A 15,796-nucleotide genomic window follows, 5' to 3' on the forward strand; every position below is an offset into this window, starting at 1 on the left:
ACTATGTTGTTATTCCATACAGCCGATTCATTTATGAATGGTATCCTTTACAATATTATTCGCATTCGCCAGCGGCTTGTTCGGCGATGGGGAAAATTATATGTCATGTCGTGACATGTAACATGTCGCAAGACTGTTTCGTCCATTGATCGAACAATACACACAATAATTGGTAGTCAAGCAGTTATGTATACCCGACCCATCTGGCTTGGAAAACATCCCTTCATCAGGATCAAATGTCATTTCTCCAGGAAGTAAATTGACGTTAGCGTCTCTCGCTGTTATTAATGTTTGTTATCTAGCTGTTGTGATCACATTTTCTGTGTCGTAATCTAATAAGACGGGCTATCCCAGACAACAAGGCTGTGTATAACGAAACTGAGGCTTCTTCCTGCGTTACAATGGACGCCGCCAGACTCGAATAAAGACATCTGGATCATTCACGCTTAACGTAATGGCCTCCACATGATGTAACACAGAGCATTTAAAGTATTAACTTTAACTACTTTCAGTATGTGGTTTAGTTCGATCGTTTGTGGGACGTCTATGACACAATGTTTGATGCATCAGTTGAAATGAAGCCGGTGCATTTCCTTATTTTGATTTGTACCATATGTTCCCGCGTTGCTGTTTTTAGGTGAACAGTTGACATGGTTTTGCATGTGTTTGTGACGTGTGCCACCGGTAGGACACGATACGCTCACCTTCGTAAAATGGACTCTGCTTTTAGAGGAGACTTGTTATGACTATGGAAGGTTGGTCACTTTGGTTCGAATAACCTGGACCTATTTTCCTTGACAAGTTAAAGTCAGTGATGGTAGTCCTCATTGATTAGGAGCATTTGAGGGCTATAACGCTGAACCAGTTCTCAAGGCTTCAACCTCAAGTCTTTGAATAAAACTGACAAAATGTAAACATAGCAAAGTCTTCTTTAAGCAGGACTAGCTATATGTGTACAAACGCGGAGGACCAGTGAAGTAAGCCCTTTCTATACACTAGTCCTCTAGACTAGTCTTTAAAATAATAGTTCTATGTATCTGTAAGCGCAGGAAGTCTATTTTATAGAGAATGGCATTCGTCTAAAACCATCAGCTTTTTACAGCGTTTTCATGAAGCTCTTACTTCGTAGATGAGATTAAAAGATAACGTCTTACTTTTCAAACATGTGATTGAAATCTTCATTTCGGATTGTCGAACATGGGCGGACTATTATATCAATATATTCAGCATATTCTATATACTCAATGGACTAGCTTCCACAGCTTCCTTCACGGTGTGATTAACACATCAACAACAGTTTCACGCCGAACAGCCCCTGTATCGCAACCTCTGTGGACATACTTAGCTTAATTGAAAATTAAAAAAACATACAAGCCTAGAACTGAAATCCCTGGTCAATTGTAATTACCATATGGATATAGATTTATCTGTTTTGTAAAACATCCAGATCTTGTGTCGTATCACGCTCAGCCCACTTCTCGTTTGCTTTAGATCGCCTCCGTGGTCTCGCGGTAGAGCGTTCTCCCGGAGAGCGGAAGGTCCGGGATTCATACTAAAAGACGTTAAAATATGGTACTTATTGTTACCTTGACTGACTCTCGGCATTGAGGAGATAAGACAAGGAATGGTCCGCTCGGAGTCATGTTAAAGTGCGGCATGGTATCTATAAAATCGACATTAGCTCGGACTAGTACAAGCCGACACAAACAAAAACACACACACACACACACACACACATGTCATCGAGTCACTGGGAGGAATGCGCAATGGAACCTTGTTCCCCTCACGTGACTGTCACGTGATACAACATTGTACCTGAAAGCTGTCTTGACTGTAAATGTTTCAATATTTCTGTGTGCACTCTATTCAAAAACATGATATGCCAGTACACAATGTCTGTTCAGCGTACAGTTTTCAAAATCGACCACAATGTAATCCGAGCCTTGTGGCGGGATCTGGCGGTAAACAGTTCACCCTGTAATATCACTACACTAGTGTTGTTCGAGGTGATGTGTAGGTGTATTTAAACTTTAGTCACATTTCTGAACATGTGTAGGTGTGTAAACGCGTTTAAATTATGGGACAAGGGGGGTGTTTAGTTTGTGTTGTGAATCTTATCACATTATTACAGTGTAGGGGAACATGTAGCGTCATTGCGAGACAACTTTATTTAGTAATGTGTATGCTGTAAACAAATAAAAACACTAGAAAGAAAACAAGCATGAAAAATTATCATAAAAAAATAGTATTATGAAATTATTCGGAAATGTTGTTGACAAACAGCATTTCATTCTTTCTGCCACTTGCACGATCATGTACTTGAGTACTGCCAAGTCGAGGGGAAAGGCAACTCCAACTTCTGGAGAGAAATATAGTTCGCAGCAAGTTCGTGACCCAAGTTAAACACTTCGCCATTAGCTTCCATTGCCTTTACAGCTCAGACATAAAAAAATGTTGAATTGAAATTTTAAAATATATGTGACAAAACCGTTATCATAACTATGACAAAGTTCTGCTGATTCGTGATGATGCCCCACCGGTGTCACCCGTCACAAACACATGCAAAGGCAGGTCAATTGTTCACCGGACCCACATCTTGATTATCTCAAAAATGAGGCTTTTGGGCACATTTTAGAATTGCATCTACCTTTGGTGTGGTTATAAGCCAAAAACATGAACCTGTTGTAAATGTTCAATTCTTATAGGAATATAAGTGCTAACTTTAATAACGCTTTCTAAAACCTTTCTATAATTATGCAGATCTTGTGGACAAAAGTCTCTTGAGCGTACTTTGTACTTTCGTAACTTCAGAAGCATTTACAACGCAATGAAATTCTGTCTTTGAAGATCTCACTTTCTATGAAGATGTCAGTTTGTATAAAACACGCGCATGGTCATGTCAAGTTAGAGGTTTTCATCCCGAAATATGCATCATATTAGTTATTTCGTGCAGTTTCACCATTAACGTCCACAACAATGCCATCTAAATGGTAATGTTTTGTTATATATGTAGACAATTGATTGGCAATATTGACATAACTGTCAGAACGGAGAAAAAATTTCTCTTCAAACAGTTCATTCGTAAACACAGACGTTATGAGAACGATAATACTGTCATAAAACACAATTACATGGAAGTGCATTGCCTGCATAAAGAAGCAAATATTGACTTAATGATATGAACGCTGACTATAGGAGGTGAGATCGCGACTTGATAGGCCATATAAACGCGGAGTCCTCTGCCAGATTGGATTATAGATATTTCCCCGTGTTGCAGCAATAACACAGTCCATGTGCCACCCTGCAGTCACACTACCCACGTCGTGGTGCGGTACCGTAGATACTGCAATAACATCCTACATAAAATATACCAGCGCCTGTCGGTCTTACAGTAACACGGTCACTGCGGGAACTTGCGACCAACTTGGTGTTGCCATACTGTAGGTCAAGCAGTAATGTCGTCAATTTATATAAGATAAATATGAACTATTTTATTATTGTGTCACACGGTATAGGAAACATTTTCTATCACATAAATAGGATACACCGCCTGAGAGGGATGACATGTACTAGCTTTAACTCAATGTTCGCGACTGCGACAAAGACTAACGATGACTCTCTACACAGTATAAAAACAGCGAATTGGTCAACTGGAGTCATATAAAAAAACAAGGGATTAATAAGAGAGGCTTGATGAAATGAATCAGATCTTGTATCAGAATATTATGATTCACTGTACTGCCAGATGCATAATATAACGCAATAATACCAGGATGCATACAACACAATAAAACCAGGATGTATAATATAACGCAATAAAACTAGCATGCATAGAAATAACACAAAAACCCAGGGTGTATAAGATAATAATAAAACCAGGATGTATAACAATAAAACCAGGATGTATAATATAAATCAATAAAAATAAGACCCACAACATAACAATAAAACTAGGATGCATATTATAACCCAATAAAACCAGGATGCATAATATAAATCAATAAAAACAAGACCCACAACATAACAATAAAACTAGGATGCATGATATAACCCAATAAAACCAGGATGAAATTTATATCGCAACGAAATATGTAAAACAATTTTCAAACATCTGGTCAATTATTCCTCATCCTTATGATTACAGTACACCAGTTAGCGTCAGATACGGGCTTATTTAAATTACGACGGGATGTGTTCATTTCGAATTCAGACAACGGGTCTTAATGACACGGAATATTAATATTTGTAAAAATCTCTAAGGTCGAGTGCCAACAAGAAGAAATAATGAGGAAGTTAGTTCATAAAGTGCCAACACTTTGTTTAAGAAGGGTGTGCCAACCAGAGCAGACACGGGTACCAGACACCTCGGTTTTTCAATGGTGTTTACTGTACTGACCGATGTGGCTTACGTGTGGGGGTGTCAGGGTTTCTCTCTCGGGTGTCGGGGTCGTCTACGTGTGTTGTGTACGTGCAAGTCACCATTTACAACTGCTCTGGGGACAAGGCCCCATTTCACAAAGCGATCGTTATTGAGTTACGACTGTGCACGTTCAACTATATGACCCTCGTGCATGGCGCTACGGCTGCTTTGTGAATCGAGCCCCGGTCTTTGATAATGTGATGAGTCAAAACGTAAGAGATTTGCATAACTGCTCCGTTGTGGCACTGGGAATAAATGCTAATTTGTAGCTGAAACGCCATGATATTATTTTCTAAGCATGGTGAAACAAATTGTTAACCTTACCGTAACGAGCTTAAATTCCCTGTGCATTTATTATGTGTGATTGCATGCGTTTAGAGCTATTCATTCTAGGTCAGGCAACTTGCACATGCATTTTCAAATAGTGTGTTTAAATTCTACATTTACTACTTTGGCAAACTTTCATTCCGCGAAGAATCGAAATCCAGGCCGCTCCATCTTATTTCATATCATAATCAACTCTGATAATGTTGTGCTTTTTTTTGTCGGTTTTCGAAAGAACAAAAATAATCTCTTTCATACACAATTGATTAAGCAAAGCAAAATAACACATGCACAATGACAACGTTGTTACACGCTTCACGATTCTTCGTACCATCTGTGAATCCGTGAAGATCCGGAGTAGAATAGGTTAAGAATAAAATGATTACCGTGAAAAGCGACTATGCTTGTTGCAAGAGTCGACTGACAGTATGGGGGGTCAGGCTCGCTGACTTGGTTGATGCATGTCATCGTATCCCAATTGCCTAAATCGATGCTCATAATGTCAATCACTGGATTGTCTGGTCCAGACTCGATTATTTACAGACCGCCGTCATATAGCTGGATTATTGCTGAGTTCGGCGTTAAACAACAAACAAACAAATTACATCTGGGCGTCCACACACATGGGCCCCAAGAACAAGGAATCCACGAGTCACGTGACGGGTATGTGTTGGCGTAAGCAGTAGTGACACTGCACCCACGGGCCGATCCAGAGGGGCGAAGGGGTGCACATCGCCCTCTTTTAGACACTTTACATGTGAACTGCCACCTCGGCAGCCAGAGGAAACTGCTGGAGCCCCGTAGCGATTCTGACGTGCAAATCGATCGTCGAACTTGGGTATAGGGGCGAAAGACTTTCAATTTCCTGGACCCGCCTCTGGCACCAATCAACTTTTACAAACCAAATGTCATCACACAATGGAAGGGTTTACATAGGATTATAAATCAACATATCAGTGTTATACGAACTTGTATTATAGAACAGCTGAGCCCGAAAAGACATCATTTACGACCGCGTGGGGTCAATCTAGCGCCAGAGAAATTACCGTTAGAACACGTTGAAAATAGATTGAGTTGTGCTACACTGAGTTCAGGGACAGGCTATTTTCTGTCGATGCTTTGACAAATCGTTTTTTGATTAACAGCGGCGCCAATCACATGTTCAGTCTAGTGGGCAAATTAGAACTTGAAATTGATTCAGTTAAAATGACGTGTCCGCCCACTGTAACGTGGTTTACTTGGGCCAAGGACACAGATTTGCTGAAGAAATAATTTTAAATTGAGGTTGTTGGGCTTTTTCTTTTACGAAAGTTCGCGAAAGGGTTCATGTGACGACGAATTAGATTTCGTACTTGCAGGTTTAGTGCTTAGATGTAAAGGCGGTGCAAACATGTTTTTTAAAGTCCATCTTTGGACCTCACCAGCCAGGTGTCACCCAAGCATCTCACCTGTTAGATGTCACTCAAGCACCTCACCGGTCAGATGTCACCCAAGCACCTCACGTGCCAGATGTCGTCCCAAGCAACTCACCTGTCAGATGTCACCCAAGCACCTCACCTGTCAGATGTCACTCAAGCATCTCACCCGTCAGATGTCACCCAAGCACCTCACCTGCTTGATGTCATCTCAAGCACCTCGCCTGTCAGATGTCACCCAAGCATCTCACCTGCTCGATGTCATCCCAAGCACCTCACCCGTCAGATGTCACCCAAGCATCTCACCTTTCATATGTCATCCCAAGCACCTCACCTGTCAGACGTCACCCAAGCACCTCACCTGTCAGATGTCACCCAAGCACCTAACCTGTCAGATGTCACTCAAGCACCTCACCTGCTCGATGTCATCTCAAGCACCTCACCTGTCAGAAGTCAACCAAGCACCTCACCTGTCAGATGTTACCCAAGCACCTCACTTGTCAGATGTCACCCAAGCACCTCACCTGTCAGATGTCACCCAAGCATCTCACCTGTCAGATGTCACTCAAGCACCTCACCTGTCAGATGTCACCCAAGCACCTCACCTGCTCGATGTCATCTCAAGCACATCACCTGTCAGATGTCACCCAAGCACCTCACCTGTCAGATGTCACTCAAGCACCTCACCTGTCAGAGGTCACCCAAGCACCTCACCTGCTCGATGTCATCTCAAGCACCTCACCTGTCAGATGTCACCCAAGCACCTCACCTGTCAGATGTCACCCAGGCACCTCACCTGTCAGATGTCACTCAAGCACCTCACCTGTCAGATGTCACTCAAGGACCTCACCTGCTCGATGTCATCTCAACACCTCACCTGTCAGATGTCACCCAGGCACCTGACCTGTCAGATGTCGCCCAAGCACCTCACCTGTCACATGTCACCCAAGCACCTCACCTGTCAGATGTCACTCAAGCACCTCACCTGTCAGATGTCACTCAAGCACCTCACTTGTCAGATGTCACTCAAGCACCTCACCTGCCAGATGTCATCCCAAGCACCTCACCTGTCAGATGTCACTCAAGCACCTCACCTGTCAGATGTCACCCAAGCACCTCACCTGTCAGATATCACTCAAGCACCTCACCTGTCAGATGTCACCCAAGCACCTCACCTGTCAGATGTCACTCAAGCACCTCACCTGTCAGATGTCACTCACGCACCTCACCTGTCAGATGTCACTCAAGCACCTCACCTGTCAGATGTCACTCAAGCACCTCACCTGTCAGTATCACCCAAGCACCTCACCTGTCAGAGGTCACCCAAGCATCTCACCTGCTCGATGTCATCCCAAGCACCCCCACCCACCCACACCCACACACACATACACACAGACCTGCTCGATCCGTAGCGCCAGAAATAACACTACCACAGAACTCGAGAGTTCTGGTTACTATTTAGCTTCCTGTAGCCATAAACTACTTCTGTCTAGTCGATGTGTATGCCAGTACAATAATGCTGTGTCCTTCTTGCTTGAACCAGGGTCGAACCTGAAACTGTCGACTACTGTCTAGCATCATGATAACACAGACTGGTTCATGGTGTAAATATAAGCATTTAAGGTGTGTTTTTTCAAAAATAACGATTAGCATAGATTTCTAATCGTGAGAAACCTTTCTCAGATCCGAGGTAGCTGATTTTTTATGATTAGTAGTAACATTGTGCGACTGTTCGCCGCATTCAAGTCAAATGTGTTTACCTTTAAGAGTCATACTCACACTGTATGAGGATATGTAGTGCTGTAACTACTAAAAACATATCTTCTTAGAAACCACAAGGCCGAGAAATCTGTCATTTTGATATGATATATAAACCTAAGAATGACTTTTTAAATTGAATCGTGGCTTCTAAATTACATATTTAACTGAAAAAACATGGTCACGAATATGACTGATAGAGCTGGAACTTAGATAAAAAATATCATGAGAAGTTTCAGATGTCATGAATACATCAAGGATGCGAAAAGTCTTACATCTCAGAAATTGCTGCGTCATATGCGATGTTACAACCATCGATTGTTGTTACAGTACCACTGTTCTTTAAAGCTAATACACATATGACATACAGCCCTGTAACATCAAACAGTCCACATTACACGTCTTAAAAATATGAAAACTAAAACGCTTGTAACAGTCATCCTTCTTTTATCGATGGCTCAAGGACTTTCAGCTTATCTAGTTAGCAACGTTATTTTTGTGCATGACATGATGACCAACATTTATGGCATCTATCTATATTGCCATTCATAAGTGCTGGACATTTGGAGATGAATTAGTACTTCGTAAATTCATTCCGGAAGATCCGGAAAGATGAATTTCCCTTGAATCTTTAGCTTACTCCAACTGGTCTTGCAATGTTTAAAACAAAAGCAATGTGTAGTGTTATTGAATGATAACTGGGCACTCCATTTGACCCGCTGACCATTGACCACCTGGTTGGTTGGTTTGTTCTACGCCGCACTCAGCAATATTCCAGCTATGTGACGGCGGTCTGTAAATAATCGAGTCTGGACCAGACATTCCAGTGATTGACATCACGAGCATCGATCCACGCAATTGGGATACGATGACGCGCTTCAACCACACCAGCGAGCCTGACCACCGGATCCCGTTAGTCGCCTCTTACGACAAGCATAGTCGCCTTTTACGGCAAGCATGGGTTGCTGACGACCTACTCTACCCCGGATCATCAAGGGTCTGAATAACCTTTGTTGTGTCATCCCGACCCAGGCAGTATGTGTCCACGATTGAGACACATCATTTATTTTAACGTAGCAAACCGTTAGTCACGTCTTCAAGAATGATTAGTTTTTATGTTGATTCAAACCCCGACTCCCAAGATAAATACGATAAAATCGATTTCTTAGTAATGCGTCTTTGTTTCTGTATTAAAAAAATGGCAGTTACAGTGATACATGTACATCTGTGGCCGGCCCTAATCCATCTGTCTCTTGGCGCGTAGGCGTTGCCCTATTCAAGGGGAGTAGCGACGGTAGAGTTAAAGTTTACTGCAATGAATGATTTATTGAGGCGTCTCCCGCTGTGCAAGAAGCTTTGTTTTCCAGACAATGTACAAGACCCCAGTTCATGGGGTTAAGGAGGATTCAGAGAAATGCACACAAAGCAGTTCCTGTCATCTAAATGCCGTCAGGTGTCATTTTGAATGTGAACTCGCAACCAGTGTAGCGGTGTGTTCACTATTGGGGAGAATAGGTTATAGTTTAGGCATCGGAGACGTTGCGGTTATTGTTTCTGTCATAACAATTACGCCAAACAACTCACCTGCCCGATTTCACATCATACACCCCACATGCCCAATGTCACATCCTACACCTCACCTGCTCGATGTCACACCATACACCTCACCTGCCCAATGTCATACCATACCCCTCACCTGCTCGATGTCATACCATACACCTCACCTGCCCAATGTCACACCATACACCTCACCTCCCCGATGTCACACCATACACCTCACATGCTCGATGTCACATCCTACACCTCACCTGCTCAATGTCATACCATACACCTCACCTGCTCGTTGTCACACCATACACCTCACCTGCTCGATGTCACACCATACACCTCACATGCTCGATGTCACACCATACACCTCACATGCTCGATGTCACATCCTACACCTCACCTGCTCAATGTCATACCATACTCCTCACCTGGCCGATGTCACACCATACACCTCACCTGCCCGATGTCACACCATACACATCACCTGCCCGATGTCACACCATACACCTCACCTGCCCGATGTCACACCATACACTTCACCTGCCCGATGTCACACCATACACCTCACCTGCTCGATGTCACACCATACACCTCACCTGCCCGATGTCACACCATACACCTCACCTGCCCGATGTCACACCATACTCCTCACCTGCTCGATGTCACACCATACACCCCACATGCCCAATGTCATACCATAAACCTCACCTGCTCGATGTCACACCATACACCCCACCTGGCCGATGTCACACCATACACCTCACCTGCCCAATGTCACACCATACACCCCACCTGCTCGATGTCATACCATACCCCTCACCTACCCAATGTCACACAATACAACTCACCTGCCCAATGTCACACCATACACCCCACCTGGCCAATGTCACACCATACACCTCTCCTACCCAATGTCACACCATACACCTCACCTGCCCAATGTCACACAATACCCCTCACCTACCCAATGTCACACCATACACATCACCTGCCCAATGTCACACAATACAACTCACCTGCCCAATGTCATACCATACACCCCACCTGGCCAATGTCACACCATACTCCTCACCTGCCCGACGTCACATCATACACCTCACCTGCTCGATGTCACACCATACACCTCACCTGCTCAATGTCATACCATACCCCTCACCTGCTCGATGTCACACCATACACCTCACCTGCCCGATGTCACACCATACACCTCACCTGCCCAATGTCACACCATACCCCTCACCTGCCCAATGTCATACCATACCCCTCACCTGCCAAATGTCATACCATACCCCTCACCTGCTCGATGTCACACCATACACCTCACCTGCCCAATGTCAAACCATACACCTCACCTGCCCAATGTCACACCAAACACATCACCTGCCCAATGTCACACCATACACCCCACATGCGCGATGTCACACCATACACCTCACCTGCTCGATGTCACACCATACCCCTCATCTCCACGATGTCACTCCAAGCACACACACCTCCATGTCACGCCAAGCAGCACCCTGCTCGAGCCGTGGCGTTAGAACAAGAAATGACACTACCGCAATCAGCCCTCGAGTTTGTCTTCTGATTAATGTTATCTTCCTGTAATGTAAACTTAAACTATTTCTATCTAGTCGTTCGGTATGCCTGTGAAATATTGTTGTTGCCTGTGTCCAGAAATGAAGGCATAGTCTACCGTGTGCATATGCATTGGGTAGAATGTGCTCGTGCAATATATTACCAAAGAAATGTATAGTTAGGAAACGACCCAAAAGCCCAAAACGTCACCGTAGACATTATCCTCTTACAATGTCATTAATTTCATAAATTTTCGAAGATGACGGAACATGTCCTTGTGCAATGAGAACGCGACTATTTACATGGTAATGATGATGATGGTGGTGGTGATGTTGCTAATGGTAATGATCACGTGTTGCAGATAAGTCAGCTGACGCCGTCAACGGGGATGAGCCAGCCTCCCCGCCTCTCCAAGCGCCGCCCGCCATCATATACAGATGTTTACTCAGATGAAGACAGTTGAAGTCCTCCTTATGTTCACCGTTATTGCCTTGGACATCACGACAGCAAGACGGGTAGGTCACCGATTTTGTCTTGAACATGACAAGGCGGGTAGGTCACAAATTTTGACTCTGCCTATCACGGCAACAAGACGGGTAGGTAACCGTTAATGCCTTGGACATCATGACGACAAGGCGGGTAGGTAACCGTTAATGCCTTAGACATCATGACAACAAGACGGGTAGGTCGCCGATTTCGTCTTGAACATGACGACAAGGTGGGTAGGTCTATCACGGCAACAAGCCGAGTAGGTCAGTGGTATTACTTTGCATATCTCTGCCTCAAATCGGATAAGGTCACCGTTATAGTATAGCCTTGGCATCACGACAACATGTCTCGAATAGGTCAACGTTATTGCCTGCAATGGTATTAAACAGCCAACTGTGCTTGTCTCTCTTAACAGACACTTGGACACTTCACAATCTACTTCCAATCAACTGATTGTGTAAATATGTACCATTCACGTTTAAACAACCAGCTATATAGGCCAGATATTGAAGCTTGTCGACTCCAATACTAAACTAATTACGTTTACCGAAGGACTACATGAAGATATCAAGTACTGAAAAAGAGATCAATTGTACAGCTTTTATATTGAGATCTGAACGTAATTGAATGTGTACTTGAGTATTTAATCAATTAAGTGTATGCCATATCAGATGTCGTATAGGCAATTTGATATCAGATAACATGAAGCAATTTTTTGAAATATGGTAATGATTTGAAGTTCAAGCCAGGCTATGTCGGCTGACACTCAAGATGCCATTGCCACCTGAGACTTATATTGCGAACATGTGTAAGGCAACAGAATGATACACACAGCGGACCGAGTAACACACTACTGATGTTTGTTTGTTTGTTTGTTTGTTTGCTATTTAACGCCGCACTCAGCAGTATAACGACGGTCTGTAAATAATCGAGTCATGTCCAGACAATCCACTTATTGATATCATGAGCATCGATCCATGCATTTGGGATACGATGACATGCATCAACCAAGTCAGCGAGTCTGACCACCCGATCCCGTTAGTCGCCCGTTACGACAAGCATAGTCGCCTTTGACGGCAAGCATTGGTTGCTGAAGACCTATTCTACCCCGGATCTTCAGTAACTGATGTAATGTGTTTGACCTTAACATTTAGACTCTGAATTTCACAATTTCACTCTGACACAGACATCTGGCAAATGTTTTGAGATCATGCAATAACAGTATCTGCGGTTTAGATTCAGTCGTTCACTATAACCTTCATGCCTACAACTTGTTCCAAGTCGATTGAATTAAGTTATTAAGTCAAATGGCATTAACTGAATGTTCCAAACCGACGTCTTCCATAACACTGGAGCACACACTACCACTTAAATAATTATATGACTCAGAAACAACTATCGGTTTTGTTATGTTGTTATGTTACTCCCCTGCAGTTACTGGCCAACAGCGACATTTCGATGTGCGCTTTATGGGCAGACTGGTATCGAGTGGTTTAATATTGATGGTTGCAGACTCTCATTGGCATTAGACGTTTGTAGCACCGGAAAACATAGAGCTCCATTGATGACAAGCACCTTCTGGTTAGAGTGAGTAAGTGGGTGAGTTGGGTTTGACGCCGCCTTGAACAGTATTTCAGCAATATCACGGCCGGAGTCCAAGGTGATGTAGACATGTACATCTTTTTAAACCGACGAGTACGGTATAGCGCTGACAAACCAAAGATCATAATCAGTAAACATCTGGGATTCGAACCCGAAATGAAAACGAAAGAAATCAATAAAGTTATCCACTAGAATTACATCTGAAACGAAACATCAGTGAAAATATAAACAACTGACATGTCTTTGTGGGACACAGATTGTGGCATATTGTAAGAACCAAACTCTAGAAACCCCCTTTTTAAAAAGTGTAATTGGATGTCAAGAAACTGTGAATAAATCATTAGCGACACAGTCACCGTCGTTCTGTCTATCACTGCGGTACAAATGGCCTGAGGTGCTGGCTGAAGGTACTGGCTTGCACTGTGCAACCAGCCTCATTTCACCTATTCGGATATTCCGAGCAGGAACAAAACTGCCTCTTCGCTGCAAGGAGTGTGGCTATAAGCCACGTGACTTTGACAGCTTGTCACTTGCCTGCGGTACTATTTGGACAGTTCTGACTACGTGGGTCTTGTGGAATGATAATGTGATTGGACTGAGCTGCTTCTCTTCAGGGAGACGCATGATGCCATATTCGATTGCTTCTACACATGTTATGAGACGCATGTATTTCCCCACTAGGGCGCAGTTAATAAGTTCATTACATGCCCACGGTTCAGAGAGGAGACTACAGGTGGTGTTCCCACACCTTGTTATGACTGGTTTGTTGTAGAAGCGGCGTAAAACCCAACTCACTAACTCACTGTGTAGGGTTAACGTCTAAATGTATCGGATATTATTATTCTGTTAACGTTTGTGGGCACATTATATCAGTCTGTGTAATTATTCTTGGCATTTCTAACCACCCCTAATAATTGTTTTCTGATTTCGTCGAAATCTAATCATAAGGTGGAAAATGGCTGTATATTTCATAGAATAGGTACTTCTTTGAGAGGCATTTAGAAGTTAGAGTACTGAGGAAGGATAAGATTCATGGATGAACAACTTCTTTATTTCAATTAGGAGCGTCGTTTCGGTGTAGGATCTAACATCGTTATCAAGCAGGTTGAAAACGATGTTAGAAACTACACAGGTGTATGGTTAGAACCCCCCTAACCGAAATAAAGAAGTTCTTCATCCATAAATCTTATCCTTACTTAGAATATATACTGGTAACGCAACTGACGACCGTTGTTATTCAGACTTTTAGATAAGTTCGTGACCAAATGAGATGGTTCTGAATTTAGAACTTGTACAGACAATGCCTTTATAGGAACGACCTGTTTGCGTAATGTAATGGCAAGTTATAAGTTGTAACAGGTAGAGGACGCCTTGTATTTTGTGTCTGTTGTTATGATTTGAAACTCATTAATATAATTTGTAACCGAATGAGATGTTCAAGCGCATTATTAACGTTTTTTAAAACATTCAATCAGTACAATGTTTTCGGGTACATATGACGTCACGGTCAATAATATACTTCTCAAAAGAAGTTAGGGAACACCCAGTTCTTTTATATTATTACAGTTAATATGTCATAGCATCACATATTAATTGTGATCATATGAAATAATAGTGTGACCCTTGACTTCTGTTGAGTAGTATAGGAATGGTAGGACCAATTCGGCGTACGCCGGTAATGACGAGGTATGATACCGGCCCGTTTGTCCCACGAAAACAACCAAAGTAAAGCAATGTGGACAACACTTTAAGACTTTGTTGTGAATGTTATTATGTGTTTACATAAGATTGCCGAGAACAGTGATTAATTATCTACATACTTACATTGTTTGGGCACTGAATGAAAGAAAATGGTTAAGTAACCCCCAAAGACTTACTTTAGGGCTTTTCATGGCATATATTTTAATATTTCAACATGTTCTACTCTTTTAGCAAAGATTATTTTATAAAGATTCAGGTAAAGACGGTATAAGCAAGTTATATGGTGAGAAATCTCGGGTCAAGAACGGATCAATCTCTCCTGAAACGAAAGAAATACCGTATTCGACGTAATAAGCGCCAACGGCGATATTTGCTTATATATTGGCAAGTGAACAATCCCAATTAGTACCCCTTCCGATTGATCAATGTACACAAGACCTATTTATTCGTGTATAATACGCACGCGTGTGTTATATACACCCTTAAGTATGGGCAATTAAATTCAGGAAAAATATATCTGTCGTATATCAACAGTTCAGGCCGTCAGCATAAATCACGAAATTTACCTTTCAACTCTGTTTTTTCCACCATAATAATATTCTAATAAGAGCCCCCTATCTCTATTTTTGAGAGCGCCCTGGGCGCTTATTACGTCGAATACTGTAGGCATTTTTCAGACATTCCAGCAAACGTTCGTACTGGAGCATAATAGTCCAAAGGAAGCAAGTATGAGAAAAAGGCTAGTTGTCAGTCTTATAAACATGCCCTATAACAATTTAGAACATTATTTCATTATTTCACACCGCGTCTTTAGCATACAGTCCACGTTCCTCGATTTTCTTCAGATTGTCTGTCCGCTTGCTTTAAACCATCTAATAACAGTAACAATGCAGTATTTTATCTGTATGTGATGTACATGTACTGATATACCAGGATTTAGAACTGCACACTTGTCATGGTTGGG

At 42.6% G+C, this 15,796-nt stretch overlaps 1 protein-coding gene across 1 annotated transcript in view; it reads left to right on the top strand.

The window, feature by feature from the left end:
- LOC139468397 (uncharacterized) overlaps positions 1 to 15,796 on the top strand; it is a 45,438-nt gene that overhangs the window by 10,520 nt on the left and 19,122 nt on the right. Inside the window, exon 2 of the mRNA XM_071250342.1 lies at positions 11,402 to 11,555. Coding sequence (XP_071106443.1) covers positions 11,478 to 11,555 — 78 coding nt within the window. The 5' untranslated portion in view covers positions 11,402 to 11,477. The remainder of the gene's footprint in view (positions 1 to 11,401; positions 11,556 to 15,796) is intronic.

This window comes from Haliotis cracherodii, unplaced genomic scaffold (genome assembly GCF_022045235.1).
Source record: "Haliotis cracherodii isolate W230 unplaced genomic scaffold, xgHalCrac1.p SCAF_2, whole genome shotgun sequence".
In the NCBI taxonomy this organism is placed as follows: Eukaryota; Metazoa; Mollusca; class Gastropoda; order Lepetellida; family Haliotidae; genus Haliotis; species Haliotis cracherodii.